Source organism: Belonocnema kinseyi, chromosome 7 (genome assembly GCF_010883055.1).
Source record: "Belonocnema kinseyi isolate 2016_QV_RU_SX_M_011 chromosome 7, B_treatae_v1, whole genome shotgun sequence".
Lineage (NCBI taxonomy): Eukaryota > Metazoa > Arthropoda > Insecta > Hymenoptera > Cynipidae > Belonocnema > Belonocnema kinseyi.
The window spans coordinates 146,063,032-146,085,625 of record NC_046663.1 but is presented as its reverse complement, the minus strand read 5'-3'; the positions used below and the strand labels follow the sequence as shown (position 1 = coordinate 146,085,625).

Genomic DNA, 22,594 nt, shown 5'->3' with positions numbered 1-22,594 from the left:
CCAAAAACGCCAAGAATATGAAACTAGGCATGAAAAAGTGATTTTTCTCGATGACAATGCACCATCACACCGGACAAAAGTGACTCGGGAATTGGTTGAGTCCTACAGCTGGCAACCGCTACCCCACCCCGCTTACTTACCAGACTTGGCTCCATCCGACTACCACTTATTTGCATCGATGGGGCACGCACTCAGCGAGCAGCGCTTCACTTCTTACGAAAATGTTGGAAAATGGCTCGATGACTGGTTTGCTTTAAAAAACGAAGACTTTTTTTGGAAAGGTATCCATAAATTGCCTGAGAGGTGGACAAAATGTGTAGCCAGCGAGGGCGCATACTTTGAATAAAATATTTATTATCATTCTCTTGAAATAAATGTGTTTTTTTCTTGAAAAAATACCGGTTTCATATGTATACACCTGGTACGCACCGGGTCTATGAGCTCCGCTGGAGTACTGTAGTGGAGCATCAAGATTTAGTAGCATGTAGAGGCGATGCTTTTCGTAGACGCCTCCCTACTGCTCAAATGCGGCTTGTGGGCTCGACTACGTTTGCCTGTCCTATGAAATTCAGCTCCCGGTTGTTAGATCCCTTTCTTCGCAGATATTAACATACTATTTTTTATTTATATTTTAGTTGTAAAAGAATTTAGTCCTTAAAGTTAACTAAACGTCTGTTGAAAAGGCTTTACGACAAATCATGTATTTTAAAATGGAAAAGAAATTTACCTTTTATCTCCTTTCCAATTGACGATATGACTTCTGCGATCTGCACAGCAATTTCCCTTGTAGGTGCTAAGATCAAGGCTTGTACACACGATGATTCAACATTTATCATTTCTAATGCTATTATACCAAAAACTGCTGTTTTTCCAGTTCCAGATTTTGCACGTAATATTATATCTATAAAAAAGCATACAATGAAATTATTTTTATTTTGAACATTATTAATTAGTAGTGAGGCCGTACTGGGTCTAGATGTATTTATTAGGGTAGCCCAAAAAATTATATTTGAGAAATTTCAACGCCCACGTTGACCAAATCGTTCTCTTAGGCAAATTAACTTACCCATGTTTTTTTTAAATTTTTTAAAATGTTTTCAGCCGTTGCTCTAGCCATTTTTATGTCTTATGGAGTTTAACATGTAAAATGTTTCCAATTTTTACTTCTTCGATTTTGGTCAGGTCATACACATCCAGGGACGCCTGTTAGTAATTCCAGGGCGGGTTTGTTACAGTGAACCCTATGTGGGCTGGCAACTCAAAATTGTCATTGCCAGGCTTCATGGTATCCGTGTAACAGATTAGTAAAGAAGTACGGTGGCCAGGCTGAATGTCCGAGTTTTGCTCTGCATTAACTTATTCTAGTGGGTTACAGGAATAACCAGGGAGAGAGAGAATATAAGATCATCGCACGGGTTTAAGCCACACCTAATCAGAATACCCGCGCGAAGAGAGGAGTATAATGAGACGAACAGAGGCGGGCAGCAATCACGCCTCCTTCATGAACGACTTCCAATTTTTCCTGCGGTGCTGATACTTTCACGCTGACCTCAGCCACAAAACGCTTAATATTAACAATAATAATCATCCAAGACGAAAAATTCCTTTACATCAACCTTTAAGAAGAACAATCGGCATACGATAATTAATTCTTTGGCAGCGATCTGTGGGGATTAGGACCGGAAATTGACAAGAATCATCTATCCCCTCATTAAAAAAAAAACACCCCTCATTAATAAAATCCGTAGTTCCTTAATAATATAGATAATATCATTAAATAAATCAGGAATGGTTATCAACCCTTATTTATTCAACAAACTAGTCACAGCAGGTGCCTGAAATGCATGAAAAATATATATTGAACCTCCACCTATTTCATGCTCCCAGCTACCATCCTCAATCGACCAATTGATCGATTCTTATCACCGAGGCGGATTTAAGCCCCTGTGTTAAGAAATCGCAACCCTGGGATGTCCTGATATTAAAATCATTTAGAAGTCTAATATAAATAATTCAACTAAAGTTAAGAGGCTATTGTTTATTAAACATTATTAACAAACAAATTGACATACAGAAATCAACAAATATCTGTCAATATTTGATTGGAACGAGGTGAAGAAACCTAACATTGTCAAAATTAACTTAACTAACTTACTTGCACACAAGTGCATGTACACATAGTCTATTTATTTAAATAGCAATTGATCGCAATCCTTACTTCACTCTAAAAGGAAATAAGGGATTAGAAATATGATCAATTTTAATTGCTCTCTTTTATATCGAAGATATCAAATCCAATTTGGATTGAAGATGGTTGCTTGGATTTGACTTTTATTGATTTAAATTAATTGTCTCTCATTCGAATTACTTAGTTGTCAACTATGGATAGTTTCAGAATACCTATTTTGAACATAAAAGGAACTAACAATGGAACTACCCTTGGTTGAAGCGGAAGGTGCAATTACACTAATAAAAGTATAGGGTTATTATTGATTACACATCCACACAAAAAAAAAGTTCTGACCTAGAGGTATGACTATGTTTACTATACGTTTTTGGGGTAGCTGAATCCGAATCCGGGGTCCATTTGACCCCATCAGATCAGAATTTTGCCATAACCTCAAGAAGTCTAAATTTCTATATTTTCCCGTTCATTTTACTAATTAATGGACTGTCGGCATTGGCCTAACCCGATGTACACCGCGAGGAGGTTGCATGATCGAATTTTGTACATCATGTACCTCTTAAAAGGGCTGATTGGTGAAAACGTTCACCTTGTTCTTCACTAAAGTGTCTTAGGTTTTTCGGAATTTTACCAATATGAGAGTGCAGAAAATGCATCAGAGAGTTTAGGGAATACCTTTTGCAAATACTTGAAACATTTACCATTCTTATTAAGAGCATTGGCATACTATTTTATGAAACCTAGCTTTAAACGAAGAGGAGGAATTAAAACAGTTGACGAATTTACAAGGGATTCATGGATAACATTACGCGACCCAGGTTTGAGAGATTTTCGAGTTGGCCAATTTCTTACCTCGTGATGATTCTCTCTGTCTCGACTATCACATAAACATAAGTAGCAGAGGTACTTCATGAAACCAGACGGTTACCCGAGTAATATGGTTATAATTTTTAAATCTCCACAGATCTGCAATCTCTGTTGCCTACGAGGTGCATCCTACATGTTGCATCAAGGCAGTCGTTCATCACTTCTTCCCGGTAACGAAACCAATTGTTCCAAATGGAAGTCAGAATTAAAGTCCAACTTGCCCTTCGGCATTTTACCTCGCGCGGGACTCGGTACGCGGGTTGTCACTCTCACAAGTACGTATATAGGAAGGGCAGCTGTAAAATTTTTCCAATGTTTAGAAAAAAAATTTAACTTTGAAGAACTTCACACTTGAAATATTTCATTTTTTTTAACTTGAAGACAAACAAAATTAACAACTAAAATTATTTTAAATTATTTTAAAACTTCTAGAACTTCTGCTTATCCTTTAAAATGAGTAACGTTTTTCTTTTGAACAGAGAAAGGAAGGCTACACCAAGAACAACCGCAGACAGGCATCCGATAAAGAAAGAGCGATGCTTTATGACCCGGAGAAACATCAACACCAAGGTTTCTCTCAAGCCTAAAGATCTGGCTGAAATGGATGACGAGCTTCGTGGACATTTTTCCGGAGAATTCGACCTCTGGGCTATCAATTATTGTGTGTATAATGCAGCGAGAGCTTTGGGCGATGCGACCCGTAAAACAAAACCAACGGTTGATCACAAGACCAAAAGACGAATGCATCAACTTGCCATAAAGGTAGGCTGGACAAGACAGTAAGCGTCCCGCATTCAGTGTGTGATTGACTACATTACATCTGGCAGGAATTTTACCGCCAAGGTTAAAAAGTTCGTGCGTAAACTCGGGACCCGTTATCACACACTTAACAAGTCAAAGCTGCTGACCATCAGACAGCATACTGTTGAGAGAATATGGATACTATCTGAAGCTAAAATAAGTCTATAGCGGAGGAAGAGGTGGGTCAGAGAAAATCAACAGTTTCTCTCTGACCCATCTTGATTCTTCCAAGACCCTCCAGTTACTGTTGACCACCCGCCCGAACCAAAGGACGTCGAAGTATTTTGGAGAGAAGTCTATGAAGTGCAGCATATACTGGACGAAGACTCAGAAAATATAAATAGCTTCATGGAGCTGTATGATGCTCTCATAACACCTGATGAATAATGCCCACCCATCACTACCGAGGAGGTGAAAGAAGTATTAGGAAGGACGAAGAACTATTCCGCTCCGGGACCAAATCGTAAGAGCCGATTCCGGAGTGGTGGGTGAAAAGGCGCACAATACTCCTGCCGAAAAAAGGCAACTTAGCTGGCCCGAAAAATTACAAGCCAATCACTAGTCTGAACACACTGTGTAAGATATTCACAGCTATCCTAAATGATAGGATTGTTCGGGCAATTGAACCTGTGTGGCAAGAAATTTATGAACAACGAGGCTCAAAGAAATGCGTAGCGGGATGTCGAGAGAACCTGCTCATCGACAGATGTGTCTGATTCGACCTCCCATAGACTTATCATCTGTCTTTGGAAACCTTAAAGGTTCATCCGCAAATCGTTAGTTACATAGAGAGATTGATGCCGCTTTGGAAAACCAGATTTACGATCTCATCTGGAAAAAATCGTGTGAAAACTAACAAGGTCACCTTTCAGAGAGGTGTCTTTCAGGGCGACATCATGAGCCCATTTCTTTTTTGCCTTACATTACTGCCACTATATCCAGCACTTCGTCATTTCGACGGGTACTTTTGCGGCAAACCTGCAGATCAAAAGTACAAGGTCACTCATGTATTTTATATGGACGATCATGCTAAGAACAAAGAGCAACTACATCTAGCTCAAGGGATTGTCGAACTATATACTAAGGAAATTAGAATGGAATTCGGGTTAGGCAAATGCGCCAATGTTTATTTGAAGCGAGGAAAACTTAATGGCATCCCTGAAAAACCTGAGCTCGTCGATAGAAGCGCTATACGACACCTTTGCGCTGGAGAGACTTATACATACCTGGGCGTGCCACAAAGCTGCATTCAGGATGTGACATCTATAAAGGATACTCTCCTAAGCAGATACAAATGTCTCATCCGTCGGATTTGCTCTTCCGAAGTGTCGGTGAGAAACAAAGTATCTGCAACAAACATGCTTGCGGTCCCAGTATCCCTCTATTCATTTGGAGTGGTTCCATGCACGAAGAATGAGCTCAGATCCTTTGATATCGGGACAAGGAAGATTATACACATGAACAAAAGCATGCATGTTAAGTCTTCTGTTCCGCGACTGTACATCTCACGCCCTCAAGGTGGTCGCGGAATATTGAGTCTTGACTGTCTTCACAACAGGATTATTCTGGGTATAGCGCATAGAGTCGCAAATAGAAGAGACCCTCTTCTTAGAATGGTCAGGAAGCACGAAGAAGTGGGCTAAGGAGCGTTTCTGTACAAAGCAGCGGAGGAGGCTGCTGAAACACTCGGACTTAACTTCAGTATTAAGGGTGAGCAAAGTGCATCAAATCTTATCTACCTCGAGAACTCACTCCTAAAAGCCCGGATTAAGAAAACACAAGAGAAAAGCTTCCGGGAACAGAAGTGTGGAGGATCAATCAATGTCGTGTGAGCGAACTTTTGCTTTCCTTAAATCACCCGGATTGAAGTCTGGTACGGAGGGTTTTATTTTGGCATGCCAGGGCGGTGTCATTTCCACCTTAACATACCGTCGCCACATTTTGAGTCACACATACTATCTAGATGTCCAACTCATGCGGAAACGACCTACGTCCAAAGGCACAATGCGGCACTAAGAGTGTTTTGTTACCATCCCTGTCACTCTTACGGCATTAACCTTAATATCGCTCCTCAAATACTCCTAGGGAAATCGAGTCAATTTTCTAGAATGGAAAGTGCCCCATATACTGCAACTTTATATTCTCGACAATTGTTTCTGTTGTACACTCGAGGCCTGACATGGTTCTTCTTGACTTCGAGAAGCGAACGATGTTCGTTGTCGAATTTTCGGCACCAGCTGACAAAAACATCTTAGCCAATGAGAATGAAAAGAAAGAGAAGTATCGAGACCTTATAAGGGAGTTGCAAAGATTGTACCCGGAATATTCTGTTAAACTAATCGTCCTTATCATTGGCGCTCTTGGAGATGCCAAACTTTCACTCGCTAATGGTCTAAAAAGCATCCCTGCGTGTCAACAATATGCCAAAACACTTGCAAGAAAAATGCAGAATGCGATCCAGATTGCTTAAAAGAAAAATAACGATAATGCTGAAATAAGTTCGAATGTGTACGCAGCAAAAAAGGATTAAAATGGAAGCTGTTTCAAATGTGGCAAAACTGGGCATTTCGCACGGGAGTGCCAAGATATACACAGAACGGAGGAACGTGGCGAGCTTCAACACGGGTTCGCAGCCGTGGCAGAGGTGGAAGAGGAAACAACTCCAGAGGCTGCGGTAACTTTCGTTAGCACGGAGCCGACGAGCAGAGCAGAGAATGGATAGCGACGGGACATACGGCGCAGAGTAACTATAATGAATATATTATTATTGATGTAGGCTTTTTGACCAGGGAAATTAATTAAACGTTTAAGATGTTAATTTTGTTTGTCTACTTGGCCATAATCAATATTCTTAAAATACTGATTAATTTTTAAGATTGAGAAAAAACGCTCTCAAACTCCGCTGGGATATGAGCCCAGGTCTTTCAGATCGCCAGTCTGATGCTCTACATTCACCGAAGGGACTATCCTGCTTTTTTCTTCAGTTACTACCTCTTAGTTTTCTCTTTTGGTTTCTGATCATTGCACGATGTTTCTGTTTTTCTGGTTTAATTTTCGGTAGTTTTATGATCTGACTTTAGATAACCTTTTTTTAGGCAATATCCTTCTGTTTTTTTATTATTGCATATTATCATTAGGCATCTTCTAGGGAGAGACGGGTTGTAATGTGGCAGTTTTATCTTCACATTATTTGGTTCTGGTTCTTTCTATTTATTTGTAAACAACTCCTCTTTTCCTCGCAAAGGCCTCGCACATAAGTGGTCCGGCTAGAAGCATCCTTAGACTTACAAATCTTATTTTATTTATGCATATCATTTCAATATTTATACAATTATACTTTTTCTTTTAAATTTCAAGTATGTAAAGGTGAAATTCCCGTGAAGCTAAATATAGAAACTGAACCTAGGCTGATTCTTTGGGTTTTGATTAGAATTTTTAATTTTCGGTGAACGAAAGTTCTTGAGGGAAAGGTTTGCGGAAGTTTCAGACGCTGTTGTCCTATTCTTAACCTGGAAGGAGCTTTGGCTTCCCCCTTCCAAATGCACATGATTACAAGATGCCGTTGAATGGTGGTCGTGGCGACATCTATTGAACATCAAGAAGTTTAATCTTTTGATTTAAAGCTGATTTAAAGTCTGAAAATGAATTACCTTTTTTTCTCTCTATTCACTTGGTGCGGATTAATTGTAAAACTTTTTATAAATATGTAATTTTTCCAGTAGCATATCTTTTTTTCAATATACGCTTGTTATTACTTACTCTGTAAAAGGTATGTGTTCTTTTTTACTCATTTGTTTGCCAAAATTACTCTTTTGTTATCTGTGGATGCGCAAAGATTTTAATAGCCACGGAACTCCGCTGAAATAATGAGCAACGCGAGAACGGGAAGTCAGCATAGAGTTCGATAGGTTTTCTCCTATTTTTTAGTGGCTCGATGGTTGATATTATCTTCCGTATAAGACAGAAAATTAAGCCGCGCACCTCAGGCACGAACAAAACCTTTATTACCGAAACATGTAGGAAGAGCTAATTCTTAATTTTTCATATTTAGAATTTTATTCAAACAATATTATGGTCCTATTATTTCATTTTATAAACCGAGTTCGATGGAACCTTTAAATTCTGGGCCGTCCACTTTATATTTAATGACGAATTGGGCATATTTGTCATGGAAATTTATATAATATAAAAGCTCTAAGTTATATTTAATTTTGAGATGTTATGGGGTTATGCGCTACGCATGAAATAGAGTTAAATTAACACTTAACAAGGGCTGTATATCGCTTACCAAATCCACAGCGTCCTAAAGGTATTGCTTTTAACTGTATCGGTGAAGGTCTCTGAAATCCGCAACACAAAAGACCATCCAGTATCTCTTGTGAAAGACCCATTTGAAAGAACGTCACATCTTGACTGATTTTAATATCACTCGTTCTTAAATTATCATCGATATTGTGCGCCTTTGAAACAGGCATGATTTCTTTTTTTAAGGCTGAAACAAATGAGCAAAGCTTATTATCTATTAATTTTATTTAAAATTTTGCCATAAGTTTAAGATGGTTAATGCCCAACATGTCTAAGGCCTTTTTGGGTAGAGTTGGATTTTTATATTTTTGGAACAGTTTTTGCACGGGGCTGTCCCGGAATAACATCAGTCACGGACTCATTTTATACTGCAATTAAGTGCTCGGATGAGAGCGGTGAAGTCCGAGCGTCTAATCAAATGTGCCACCGAGGCTATTATAACCATCATTATATGTGTTTTTATTAAACTTTTACTCGGGCAAACTTGGTTATAAATCATAGCCACGGACTAAGTCAAGTGACTGATGAGATTAGAATGTTACAAGTTAATTCAACTAATTTAATAAGATGCTTCAAACCTTCTGCGATGATATTGTAGGTATACAATTACTATTATATATTATTTTATTATATTTATTTATTTATTATATACAATTTATTAAACTTTTACTCGGGTAAACCCGGTTTTGCATCATTGCTACGGACTAAGTCAAGTGACTGATGAGTTTAGAATGTTATAAGTTAATTCAGCTAATTTAATACAATGCTTGAAACCTACTGCGATGATGTTGTAGGTATACAATTACGAGCAGCCACGAGCGTTGAAGGTGAGAACAGTCAACTCTGGATGCTTTCTTAGACCTGCCATCTGCCACTGCACTGGTTTTTAGTCGCTCACTTCTTGGTGGTCAAGAAAGTTTCTTACAATGCGACAGGTGTTTAATAAAAACGCCTTCTGAGCTGCTGCCAATATCCTACTGACTCCTAAAATGTTCAAAATGTTCAGTGCATCTTGCGTGCACATTGCCTGTAGCAAGTTGTTGATGTATAACGCCCGTTATATCATTATGTCTGTGCGTATATTCTCTCTGAACCACTACGCGGCAGCCATCAATAATGTGCTCGATGGATTCGTTGGTATCTCCACATAATCGACACCAGTCAACCATGTCTTGATTTAACACGTGTTTGCGATAATCCCTGGTGCTGACAACCTTGTCATGTATCGCAATGACGAATCCTTTCATCTCTGGATACAGAAAACCTTTTCTTAGCCATATATTGGATGCCTCACTGTCCACTTCATATTGATCTAACGTTTTGGGGTGCTCACCATGGATGGCTTTCTGCCTCCATTGTATTTCTTATTCCTTTATGGTTTATGCCCTGATATTCAAGGCCCCATCTAAGGGCAAATTTAAGTGTGTATAGTCAAGATCCGCTTTACAGATGCTACTGTAAAGCGCAACATTTCGTTTGCTGTTAAAATAGTCTCGCAACTGTATAACTTGTGACTCGCACAGCTTTTTGACATCTACAACGCCCCTCCCCCTAAATTTCGTGTTAGAACTATCCTCTAAATTGCTGAATTTCTGTGTTGCATTCGGCTTGCCTTAAGGGCATGTGGTACTTACAGTTTCCCCGGATTTTTTCCACAAAAATGAAAATTTTTAAAAACTGAATTCGGAGATGCTAGAAAATATCATAACGGAGGTGCCCGGACTCCTTTCTGAGGGATAATAACAAAAAAATTATTGTAATAAATAAAAATTTTATGCATATGCATTATTTTGAGGTTACTTCATTTTTCATCTCTGCCTTTCCGACAATCTGGAAATTATTTATAAAATAAACTTTTTTGATTGCCTGCAAACATGGTTAGTTCCGGGAGATTAGTTACTATGTATATTTGTAAGTCCAAAGTTTTCGGCCAAAAATATTGTGTAGTTTGGAAGTAACGCTTGCGTGAATTATACCACACATAACCTCGAAATATACACACACGTTGTTAGCAATATCAAAAATTTTTTGATAAAAAAACAACAAAAGTGTGTGGGGACGTCGTTAGCATGTTCGCTATCATTTCCCAGATTTTGAAGGCAAAATATTTCTTATCCTAGTAAGGCAAAATATTTATTATTCTAGAAAAAAATCCCGGGGAACCTAAAACTGGTAAAATCAACAATTTTTTAAGTATCACATGCCCTTAACTATCGTATGTTGAATACCCTTAGATTCAGGAATACCCAGATATTTATATGATTCGCCTGCAGCCATTGCCTCGATGTCAATTTTGAACTCGTTCTCTAACTCTGCGGTCCCTAATTCCCCTCTGATTAAATGCACTGTTCTACATTTATCTAGTCCGAACTCCATGTGGACGTCATTGGAAAACTGTTTTGTAACATCGATCACTTGCTGCAGTTTCTGGGCTGAACTAGCGTACAGCTCCAGGTCATCCATGTAAAGAAGATGGGTCACTTGATGAACATCCTCATTAACATGAATTCTGGACCCATGAGACATACTGTTTAGTGTTTTGCTCAATGTATTCAACGTAGAACAGAACCATAGTGCGCTGAAGGATTCTCCTTAATATATACCCGTCGTAAAGCTTATTGATCTAGTTATTCTTGGTTGCCCATGATCAAAATACTTGACTCTTGTACCTCAGAGCCTCATTGCATGGCTTAGAAAGTCAATAAAGCGTGGGAAAATTTTGTAAAATTTTAAGACTTCCAGCATACAGTCATGCGGTACGGACGCGAACACTTGCTTGTAGTCAATGTATGCCATGTGTAAGTTCCTTTGATGTTTACGAGCTTGAGTCATGGCAACAGCGTCTATAGTGACTAGATCTTTACAGCCTCGCAAGTTCTTACAACATCCTGTTTGTTCTTCTGTAAGAATGTCATTTTCGTCGCAATGAGAATATTTAATGATCTTGTGAAAACACCTTGCCAACGCAAGATGCACACTCGTCAGGAACTTGTAACAGAAACTGTGCACAATGTTCGGACCTGAAGCTTTCCAATGACTTGCCCTTTTCAAGACCGCTGAAACATCTAAAGCTGTGATGTTTATCAGTTGCATACCAGGGCTATTGCTTGTTCTTGCTTTCTGCAGTTAGAACCACGCAGTGTCCAAAATGCATCTGTTCAATTTTCCCCAAACACCCGACCAGTAGTTAGTCATATCTTACAATTGAGGGACTTCGGTGCCTTGCTTGTTATTTGGCTTTATTCTCAGTTCACGGTAAAACTTTCTTTCATCTGTCTGAAAGTTTTGATTTTCCTGCCTTCGTGCACTACTTTTTTTGTACCGACTCAGTCTGGCAGTAAGAACATCAAGTCTCTGTCGTTGAGTCTAAAATTTCATCCAATATTGCTGGTGTTAATGTCTCGATGTGCCGCGAGTGGATGATTCTAGTAACATGGTTTATCAGCTTTCTGGTTCTATTTCCGTTTTTATATTGAGTTGATCGACACAATTTGCACCTTACCTTGCTGAAATACATATCCAACCTGATCTTTCATGGTGGATCTCGATCCCTTTCTGGGACAAAAACTGCATTTGCAGGCCTAGTTTTCCAGCCTAACGTTCTAACGGTTGCCACAGCTGCACAGTATACAAGAGTTTGCACCTCTAACATAGTTTGTGCTACGTTCAAATACGTAGGTAGAATCTTGCTGTCGAGATGTACTATTAGTGCACGCAGATCATTTGTGACGTTCATTTTGGGCAGAGAATGACCAAAATTCATTTCGAGGAGCTGTAGTTTTTCTGAGATTTTCCTATCCACATCATCGTTAGTAATAACCGGATGTGGTTCTAACGGATTCGGTACATGATGCTCATTATCCCTAGCACCTTTGTCTTCAGCATCAATCAAGTCTTCGTTGTCCACATCTTTCAAGGTGAGTTTATCAATAGGAAGCTGCTATTCCACTTCCATCTGCATAGCAGCTACATCAACAGCCGAAAGCAGTCTGTTTACAGATATTGAGCGTTTTTGATCTGCCAGATTCTGCTCATTTATTTTTGTGGCTAGCTCTGGATTTTTAAGTAAGAAGAGTCTATAATGTTCTCTCCTCACATTTTGCCCACATTTCTCTGCCAAAAATTAAAGGCGCATAACATCTCTGTTCATATGGTATGTCTTAGTGATAAGATCTCTTAGTGTGACTTTTTGTATATTAGGATATTTTGCAGCAAATTTTGTTCTTAAATTGTATCCTTTTTTCTTTTTTTCAAACTTCGCATTTTCGTAATAGAGACGCACCAATTCCTCTTTCATTCTGGTATACCAATTGATGCTCTCCCATGGTATTTCTGTCGAGGTGGTTGTCTGCAAATAGCTAGCGCTAGCCAAAGTATCCTCAGCAGGCACAGTTGATTACACATTGCTTACCGTTTGTCGCAGATGTTCTTGCTGGCCAGGTGTTTGATTAGTGAGATCTGCCTGACCATCTCGCAGCTCACCATCGCCACCGTCCCGCATGCTGTGACTCCAGAGGCTCCCAAACGATCCCCGGGATGCGACAAGCGTTTCAAAATCTTTAATATATTCTCCATTTTTCATGTATGGGTTCTGGTGTTCTACTTAGTCCCTCTCCTCTTCCTTGTCAGCCTATATGAGAAAAGTAAGAAAGTGGATTGTGCGGGAAGTGGGGTGGGGTGTTACTTTAAGATTAATGTAGAATTCCCGTTTGATTCGTCTGAATAACACGTTCGATCCGCAACACTGTTTCGACGCAGGTCGCTGATTAATCTCTCTAGTCCTATACGATGTCCTATATGATGAGTAGTGTCTTTTCATCATGCATTTCTTGGAAATGTACTCTAACTGCACTCTAATTTTTAAATAGTTTTTTTTTTATATTATGAGAGTGCATGTATAATATAATAAGTTTTATTCCGAAAATGGTGATTTACATTAGACTGTATCATTTCTTTCAATGAAACTCAATTTTTGACTGAAATCAATTTTTTTTGCCACCTTCTGCAGCCAAAACAGCTTTGATGCGATGAGACGTGCTGTCTATACAATTCTCGATTTTTTTCCTATCCCTACATTATGTTGCCAAGTGTCATCGAGTATATAAATCAGTTCTTGCTTTGTTGTAGGAGAGCGTTTACAAACTTCAGATTTCATGAAGTAACAAACATTCTAGATAGGATTCATATCTGGAGAATTCCCCAACTAGTGAAAACATTTATAAAGTTTTCTTATCTATCGTAAGTGGTTCTATATAGCGTCCGAATCAAATATCAAAAGAGTTTCCCTCTTGCAGTTAGGGGGAAATACCCTTAAATCTAACAAACAACCCCCGAAAATTGGTTTTTAGCGCTTATTTCGAAAAGGGTGCATCTAACGACAGAAATAGTCCAGTACAAAAAAATAGTGGATGAAACTCTGAATAAGAAGTATATTATGCATTTTTATCCTACGGGTCACAGTTCCCGCGTAATTCATCGTCTGCGTAGGGGGTGAGTTTGATTTCGAAGTCTGAATGCTCTTTCTCTTGCACATGTCTCGAAAGGGGGTGGTTTTTCGATAATATTGTATAGAACTGAAATTATAAAGCAGACAATTCTCTATAAATACTGCTCATTCATGATTTATCATTTAAACATTTAAATATTATATGAACATTATTCCAAAAATATATCAGTGACTCATTTGATGAAAAAGTGATTAAAGCCTATGTATAAATTTATGATGTATTAAGTAGTTAATAAATACGATTTTAACCATTTTTCAATAATAAAATTAATTTATTACAAATTATTCAATTATATATAAGTTTGTACTAGTAATAGCAACAACAGCAGTAATAGTAGAAATTGTATTTTCTTTCAATTATGTATAAATGTATCATGTATTTAGTAATTAGTAAATAAAATTTTCAATGTTTTTCAACAATTAGATTATTTTATGAGTAATTATTCAATGAGCTGTAAGTTGGTGGTGGTAGTAGTAGTATTAGCAGTAGTAACAGTAGTAGTAGTAGAGATTTACCGCAGGCGGCATCCACCCACTCACACCTAACTTCTTTTCCTGCCAGCCACGCTCCCGTAATCCGCTTTCGCATTACTTCAGAAACATGGGATTAAGGCTACTACGCCAAGCTTCGGCGTCGTAATGTTTTGCCTACCTGCACTTCTCTCTCTCTCTCTCTCTCGCTTTCTTTTGGACGCTTACTTGGTAGGGTCGCCTCTTTAAAGGAAAGACATCGCTTTGTACCCGGAAGATGGTCGGTCCGGGTCTTCTCCGTTCATGCGGCACAGAGAAAACACTGAGGAGTATCAACGCACTCCGCCGACTTATAGCCATCTGTACCGCATCTCCGGCATGAATTGGTTCAATCAGGACCACTGCCTCCCTGATAGCAGTAGACAGTTTCATCCTGCCGTCTGCTGCAGGGCACACCTCTAATAATTTCCGTCTGAGTCCCGCTGTGGCTTGTGTCCCGCCTTGAGCTCATCTCCATGCGGGTTTCCCCCCTGCATGCCTCCAGATTGTTCACCTTTTCAAAAAGGAATTCCATCATACCTGCATCGAACTCAGTCTTCCAAGCAACCTGCTTCGCTAAATCTTCTGCCTTTAACACTCTCTCCTTTATTTGCCGGAACATGTTGCTCCTGGCGTCGGAGAAAATCCTCATTTCTCGTATGACATCCATCAGCTCCTTTATGAGATCTAGTGTCTCAGTAAAGTGTGATTTAGATAAGAGTGAGACTGTGGTTGTAAAGGATGGAATTAAGACTTTGATTCGAGTGAGTGAACGCCACATTGATGGACATTCTGTGAGTTTGAGTACGATGAAATCTGTAACTGTTGATAAGAAAAGTTACAAAAAATATTATTCGAGACGTTGAAATAGAAAAAGAAGGTAGGAGCAACGAAGAAAAAATTTTACGTTTTAAAACAGAAGTCTTCGATTTAAAAACAAAATTCTTTTTTTTGCGAAAAATGTGCCGTTGAAGCAGAATATGAGAAATGTGCAAGTAAACGGCAACCTATGTACATTGTTCTTTCTCTAGTTTTAAAAACAACGATTTTAAATTACTCCAAAGAAAGAACTGATTCATTAGGGGAGGAAGTTATCAATCGAAAAAACAGTGTAAGCTGTCCTATAGCAGCAGAATCACGGTATCATGGAGGACGCTATTCCTCTTTTAGTTTGAAACGACCCGAAAAATTTGAGAAAAGAAGGCGACCAGAAGATGAAAAATTTTTATCTGCATTCGAAAAACTTTTCGCCAGTAATGACGAAAGTGATGAGTGTCAATTCTCATTGCAGGATTTATTGAACAAAGTTTAAGCGCACCTACCAGATGAATCAACATATTCTGAAAAAACATTGCAAGCAGAATTGCTCCGTAGTTATGGAAATAACGTCAAGTTGTTATGGCCCCATAGTTGAGAACCACTTTAAACCAATTTGCCTGGAACAATTCCCCGTCTGTGTTTACAAAACATAAACCCAGACTGGGAAAACCTTCCGGGTTAAATTGTTTTAGAGTGGAAATAAGACGACCTTGCTTTCTCTCCATGAGTCAAAGGAAGGAAGAGAGTCATAAAGAAACACCTGGCGCATCTGCGACGGAAGGTTTCCCCGTCACGCGCCAGGCCTGTGATCAGGACTCACACCGCGTCATCTCTCTCTTTTCTCTCTCTCTTCCTTCTCGTTGGGAAAGAGACCAGCGGTCGCCAACCCAACGTGACTAATACCTATAGCAAAAATTCCCTGTTAAATTAAAGTACTAAATTGCGAATTTTGTGTATTTTTAAATTCCTTTTCATTTTAATACCGGGGTTAGAAAACACAGATTCTATTTCATTATTTTCGTATTAAAATTTTATAGTTTAGTTTGATTACGGTTAATTGTATAAGAGTCGTTTTATATCGGTTATTTTACTTTTAGGTTTTTTCAAATGTATTTTTTTTTCTTTTCGATCTCTTGTTTCTTTTAAGTTTAGATTTCAGTATTTTATCCTGCGATATCTCGAGTTCGTTTTAATTTTAAGCTTTCAGTATTTTATCCGGCGATATCGATTAATTTTAATTTTAGGTTTTCTTTATAAATATATCCTTGTAAGTAAGATCGCAAATCGCCGACCGGTCCGCTTCTCGGCCATCGAACATAAAAGCGGGTGCGTGCAAGCGAAGGACGCACTTCTATTTGGGCTTCCAGTTGGGTAAACTCAGTCCCCTGGTGGCTTTCGGCTAACTTTTGTAAGCCAGTTTTTGAGAATAAAGTGCTTTCGAGTACAAACATAATTCCAGGTTGTTTTTCCTTTCTCTCTCGAGAAAATACCTTTGCTTCCACATTCCTTACTCCTTCTCTCTCTCCACTCAATCTGTCTTTCTCTCTCTCTAGGGTCGGTACGCTCCTTGCAGCCCCGCCGGCAATCTTTACTCCTCTCTCTGTCTTTCTCTAGGGTCGGTACGCTCGCTGCAGCCTCGCCCTCTCTTCACCTATCCTACATTTTCCACCACCTTGCTCCTCCTCGCCAGACGCATACCTGGCACACCTAGGAATCCTCGTCCCGGTAAGCGCACCCGAGTTCGTCGACGTTTGGCTGCGCTCCGATACGCCCTCCAAGCCTCCGGCTTTCCTCCCGTAGAGGATCTACGTCCTTCCTCCTCCTCCTCCTCCTCCTCCTCCAGCCACACTCCCAAGGCTATCGTCCGATCGGTAGTCCTCCTTCCCGATTGCCTGAAGGTTCACTTCATCTGGCCCTCGATCTCCTCTGCTGCTCCTTCGGGCCGCCCTGATCACTACGGGCGTTACGAAGCTCCGGCGCCTCGTACCCCTTCTCCCCGCAAGCGCCTTCACCAGACAGACAGTGATGATGACGACGTCATCATCATTGGCGAGGATGAGCTTCTGCGCTCGCATCCAGCGCCGGTGAGCCAGTCAGGGTCCCCACGTCCTGCACGTGCCGGGAGGACTCCAGCGCATGGATGGACTACAGGCCTGGCAGTACCTGTTGAAGGTCCGAGGGACCCCTCGCCTCCCGCTGTCGCCACCGACCAGCCGCAGGAACCCGCCGCGATCCATGGCCCAGCTAGACACCTTCCTGCAGGCGAACAACCGGACCTTGCTCGTACGAGAAGTCTAGCACCGGAAAGTCTAAGCCGTGGTAGAGAAGCCTCTGCCCAAGAGGGCACGAACGGCTCGCCACGCCCAGGAAGACCTGCAGCATCATCCTCCAAGAAGACATCGGAAGCCGTGGTAGAGAAGCCTCTGCCCAGGAGTGCACGAACGGCTCGCCACGCCAAGGAAGACCTGCAGCACCTTCGGACATCGTCACCGTCGTGGTGAGAACCTGCCTCAGGAGAGGTACACACGGCTCCTCACGACTCACCGGCCGAGCTCCCACACGCTCGCGAGCAGTCTGCCACCCACCTGGCCACCCACGATCTCCTTTCCAAAATTCTCACCAACTTTAGATCAAGTCGGGACCATCTACACACCCCGGCTTGTATCAAAGTTTGCGAAAATGCGAGGCAGGCCAACTCTTGTCTGTTTTCATGGTACTGGATGGAAATTACTCAACATTTGTTACGAGAATCGATTGAACGATGAAAAACAGGAACGTTGATTGAACGATGAAAAACAGGAACGTTTAAGAATCGTAGAGACTGCAGCAACCATCATCCGAGAAGATATTCGAATAACACTATATGATATTACGGATTATCCAGATGTTAAGAATTTTGCCGAAGATGCAGAAAAAGTAGTTCCAGAGACATTATTAAAATTGCTTAACACAATTATTGTATCAGGAAAGAAATCTAATTATCAAAGGTTACAAAAAAGTCCATTGTAATTGCTTATGCTATAGTTGCAGCAACAAGACGTCGTTCATTTCTCTCTACTATTTTGCTCGAAGCTTTTCCTCCTCTTACTAGAGAGGAATTGTGGACAGCAACATCCAAAATGGCTTGTGGCAAAGCGCCAGGCCCTGATGGAATTCCGACCGAGGTAGTAAGAGAGATAGTTGAGAGGTATCCTTTTATGCTTCTCAACATTTTTAACGCCTGCCTAAGAGCCAGATTACGAACGGCCATTGAAGCAGCAGAAGACCTGGCCAGTAACCAACATGGTTTCCGAGTTCGCAGGTCCACGGTAGGTGCGATTCGCGAAACTCTTCGTGAGACAGAAATAGCTTCGAGAGGAAAACACCAGACTAGGAGTGTCTGCGTGATGGTTACTTTTGACGTCAGGAATGCTTTCAATTCTGTAAGATGGGTTGACATTCTTGACGTCTTGGAACGACGATTTAAGGTGCCCAAATACCCTTGCCGGATCATTAGCGACTATCTCAACGATAGGTGGTTGACTTTTGAGACCACGAAGGGAGAATACCGTGCCAAGGTCACTGCAGGTGTAGCGCAAGGCTCAGTTCTTGGGCCTGAACAATGGAATATAGTTTACGACGAAGTACTTATAATGAAACTAGCAGAAAGAATCAGGTTAATTGGCTTTCCTGATGAGATTGCAGCAATGATTAGAGCAAGAACAGAAGAGCAATCGCGACAATTGGTAGCATTTGCTGCCATGAAAGTGGAAAATTGGCTCAGTGACCACTATCTTCAATTGGCCAATAAGAAAACCAAAGTTGTCGTCCTTACTAGACAGAGGTATTTCAGCAAACACTTTTTTGCGGATATCTCAGGGCACTCCATTGAGGCTGGAGTTGCACTGAAGTACCTTGGTATCTATATTGACGCAAAGCTGAACTTCGGAATACAAATAACAGAGGCAGTAAATAAAGCTGAAAAAATGGTTGCCATGTTAACAAGGCTTATGCCGAATATAACAGGTCCGAGAAGTTCTAAAAGAAGAATTCTAATGAGCGTAGCAAACTCCATTTTGCTTTACGGAGCAGAGGCGTTGGATGATGCTGTCAATGTAAAATGCCGGCGCCATCGTCTTCTGAAGGTGCAATATAAGGGTGCACTCACAGTTGCTTGCGCTTACAGATCGGTCTCCGTTCCAGCAATACTAGTTATATCGGGGTGCATTCCAGTTGACCTTCAAGCAGCTGAGAGAAAGAGAATCTACGAGACAAAAATAGAAGGAGCTGATAGAAATATCTATTCCATGGAGCATGGTGAGGTGAATTATCACCTCACCCTTGGAACGGTGATAACACCTGACAACGTTGTACAGCTTATGCTGGTATCTCAATTTAATTGCGATGAGATAACTATATACGTGATTAATCTTCTTCGCGAAAAGAAAAAAGAAGAGTAACTTCGAGAGAGAGACACTGAAGATCCAAGTTAGGGTGGATATCACAGTAAAAATCTTAGTCCAATAATGTCGAGTTGGGATGCCGAAGGCCGACGAGCCCGATGTATGGGTCTACTGTACTCCTGAGGACGATGCGTGCATCTTGGGTCGGCAGGACGGAGACTGAAATGATGAGTAGAAAATAGTATTCACTTTTACTATGTATAGCTTTTATAATTGTCTTTTGAGAATGTTCCAGGTTGGCAATAAAAGTGTGAAGCCGAGGCACGGCTTAGAAGCCCTATCCCCATGTCCTTGAAGAAATGCGAAAAGCGGTCCCGAGGACATGGGTTGGTGAGAGAAGGGGTTTTAGTCAGTAAGAATCTGACGCTACCCATACTAAGAGTTGCCCACACGCCTGTGGACAATTGATAATATAGGTGTCTTACGCAAGATTTCCCCTTCTATAACAAACACTACTACTACTACTAATTATATTACTGCTACTATTAATAGTTAAAATCGTATTTATTAATTACTTCATGCATTATACATTAAAAATTTGTCATAAGGACAACCGCAGAATTTCGCCGGGAGCGGGTGATAATCTGAAAAATTGCACCCGCTCCCAGCGAAATCGCGGTAAAATTTCAGCCACAACCACGTCTCACGACCGTGAGATAGGTGGTTACAGTCTGTAACGGAATCAGTACGACGAGCCGGCAAAAGTTTCGTGCACCCTGAGAACACGGAGTGATCCAAGGGCTACCGCCTTCTGCATTTTCCCGCAAGTGTTTTAGCATATTGTGGATACGTAGGGAGGCTTTTCAGGCTATTAACGAGTGAAAGCTTGGCACCTCCAAGAGCGCCGATAAGTACGATTAGTTTAACAGAATATTCTGCGTACAATCGTTGCAACTTCCTTATAAGGTCTCTATACCTCTCTTTCTTTTCATTCTCCTTGGCTATAATGTTTTTGTCAGATGGTGCCGAAAATTGGATAACGAACATGGTTCACTTCTCGATGTCAAGAAGAACCACGTCTGTCCTCGAGTGTGCAACGGAAACAATTGTCGAGAATATAAAGTTCCAGTATATGCGGCACTTCCCACTCTCGACAATTGACTCGATTTCCCTAGGAGCACTTATAGGAGCGATATTAAGGTTAATGCCGTAAGAGTGACAGAGCTGGCAATAAAGCACTCTTAGTGCCGCATTGTGCATTTGGATCTAGGTCGTTCCCGCATGGGTTGGACAACTAGATAGTATGTGAGCTAAATGCTCGGGGTGTGCATGGCACGCCCTGCAGCTATCATCGAGAAAGTCTTGGCTCAAAATTTGGCTACGGTATGTTAAGAAATGACAACGTCTTGGCATGCCAAAATGAAAGCCTCCGTACCAGACTTCAATCCGGTCGATTTGAGGAAAGCAAACGTTAGCTCACACGACATCGACTGATCTTCCACATTTCTGTAGAAGATACCGTGCATCATCTTATCGAGGAACTGTTCACGAAAGTTTTTCTCTTGTGCTTTCTTAATCCGGGCTTTCAGGAGTGAGTACTCGAGATAGATAAGATTTGATGCATTTTGCTCGCCCCTAATACTGAAGTCAAGTCCGAGTATTTCAGCAGCCTCCTCCGCTGCTTTGTACAGAAACACTCCTTTCCCACTTCTTCGTGATTCCTGACCATTTTAAGAAGAGGGTCTCTTCCATTTGCGACTCTATGTGCTGTACACAGAATAATCCTACTGTGAAGAAATTCAAGACTCAATATTCCGCAACCACCTTGACGACGTGAGATATAGAGTCGCGGAACAGAAGACTTAAGATGCTTGCTTTTGTTTATGTGCATAACCTTTCTTGTCCCAATATCAAGGATATTTTCTGAGTCTTCGTCCAGTCTATGCTGCACTTCGTAGACTACTTTCCAAAATACATCGACCTCCTCTGGTTTGGGCGGGTGGTCGACAGTAACTGGAGGGTCTTGGAAGAGTCGAGATGGGTCAGAGAAAAACTGTTGATTTTTTCACGACCCACCTCTGACTCCGCTCTAGATTTCTCTTAGCGTCAGTTAGCATCCGTATTCTCTCAACAATATGCTGCCTGATGGTGAGCTGCTTTGCCTTGTTAAGTGTGTGATAACGGGTCCGGAGTTCGCGCGCGAACTTTCGAACCTGGGCGGTAAAATTCCTGCCAGATGTGATGAAGTCAATCACACACTGAATGCGGGACGCATACTCTCTTTCCCAGCCTATCTTTGTGGCAAGTTGATGCATTCGTCTTTTGGTCTTATGATCAACCGTTGGTTTGGTTTACGGTTCGCATCGGCCAAAGCTCTCGCTGCATTATACACGCAATAATTGATAGTGCAAAGGTCGGATTCTTCAGAAAAATGTTCACGAAGCTCGTCATCCATTTCAGACAGATCTTTAGGCTTGAGAGAAACCTTGCTCTTGATGTTTCTCCAGGTCAGAAAGCGTCGCTCTTTCTCTATTGGATGCTTGCCTGCGGTCGGTCTTAATGTCGCCTCTCTTTCTCTGTTGCCAGCTTGTTCTGGTTGTGGTAGAGTAGGCGTTCCGCTTACATAGCCCCTTTTTGGAGTAGTTGGGCATTGTTTCGCAGGCGTTGATGCGAAAAGTACGATAGCTCTGGGTGTTTCTCACAACATAGAGCATGCAGTCGTGACATGTAATCCCGTTCAGGGGCCACACTCGCATCGTAGCACTACTCTAGTAAGTCGTGATTCAGTCGCTCCGTGCACCTAAAGGTCCCGAGATTCCGCCGATGCATCGCATTGAATCCATTTTCATTGGCTCTCCCAGCTCTAGAATCGTCGTCATTGTTAGCCGAACCCTTGTTGAGAGCCCTGCACATTCTGTTGTTTTGAACCGCACTTACTACAACTATGTGTGGCGTTGTCATTATTGTTACCACGAGAAGCTAGGGAAAGGGGTTCGTCCATCCTTTTAGAGCCCCGCATGCAAGGTAAGGCTGCGCACGGTTTTCACACCTCCGCTCGGGGGTTAATTGCTTCGGGACTACCCCTGGACAATTGTCCGCGACAGCCTATTTATTTTTGTAACCATATTCAGCAGAAACCCTTGGTACAGGGACCCTCTCTCCGCAACCCGAGGACGTGTTCGGTGGCTTTGTCATAGGCCCTTCGGTTTAATCTAGAGG

General features: G+C 41.2%; 1 protein-coding gene across 7 annotated transcripts in view; it reads right to left on the bottom strand.

The window, feature by feature from the left end:
- The window catches only part of LOC117175836 (ATP-dependent RNA helicase dbp-4-like), a 92,963-nt gene that overhangs the window by 48,930 nt on the left and 21,439 nt on the right, over nt 1–22,594 (bottom strand). For 4 of the 7 annotated variants that reach the window (XM_033365610.1, XM_033365612.1, XM_033365611.1 and 1 more), the window contains exons 2-3: nt 8,142–8,345; nt 728–901 (exon numbers count right to left, since the gene is read on the bottom strand). In XM_033365610.1, the coding sequence (XP_033221501.1) occupies nt 728–901; nt 8,142–8,345 (378 nt within the window). Of the gene's footprint in view, nt 1–727; nt 902–8,141; nt 8,346–14,714; nt 14,997–22,594 lie in introns of all 7 variants that reach the window. The other 3 variants (XM_033365609.1, XM_033365608.1, XM_033365614.1) reach the window with 1 other exon arrangement.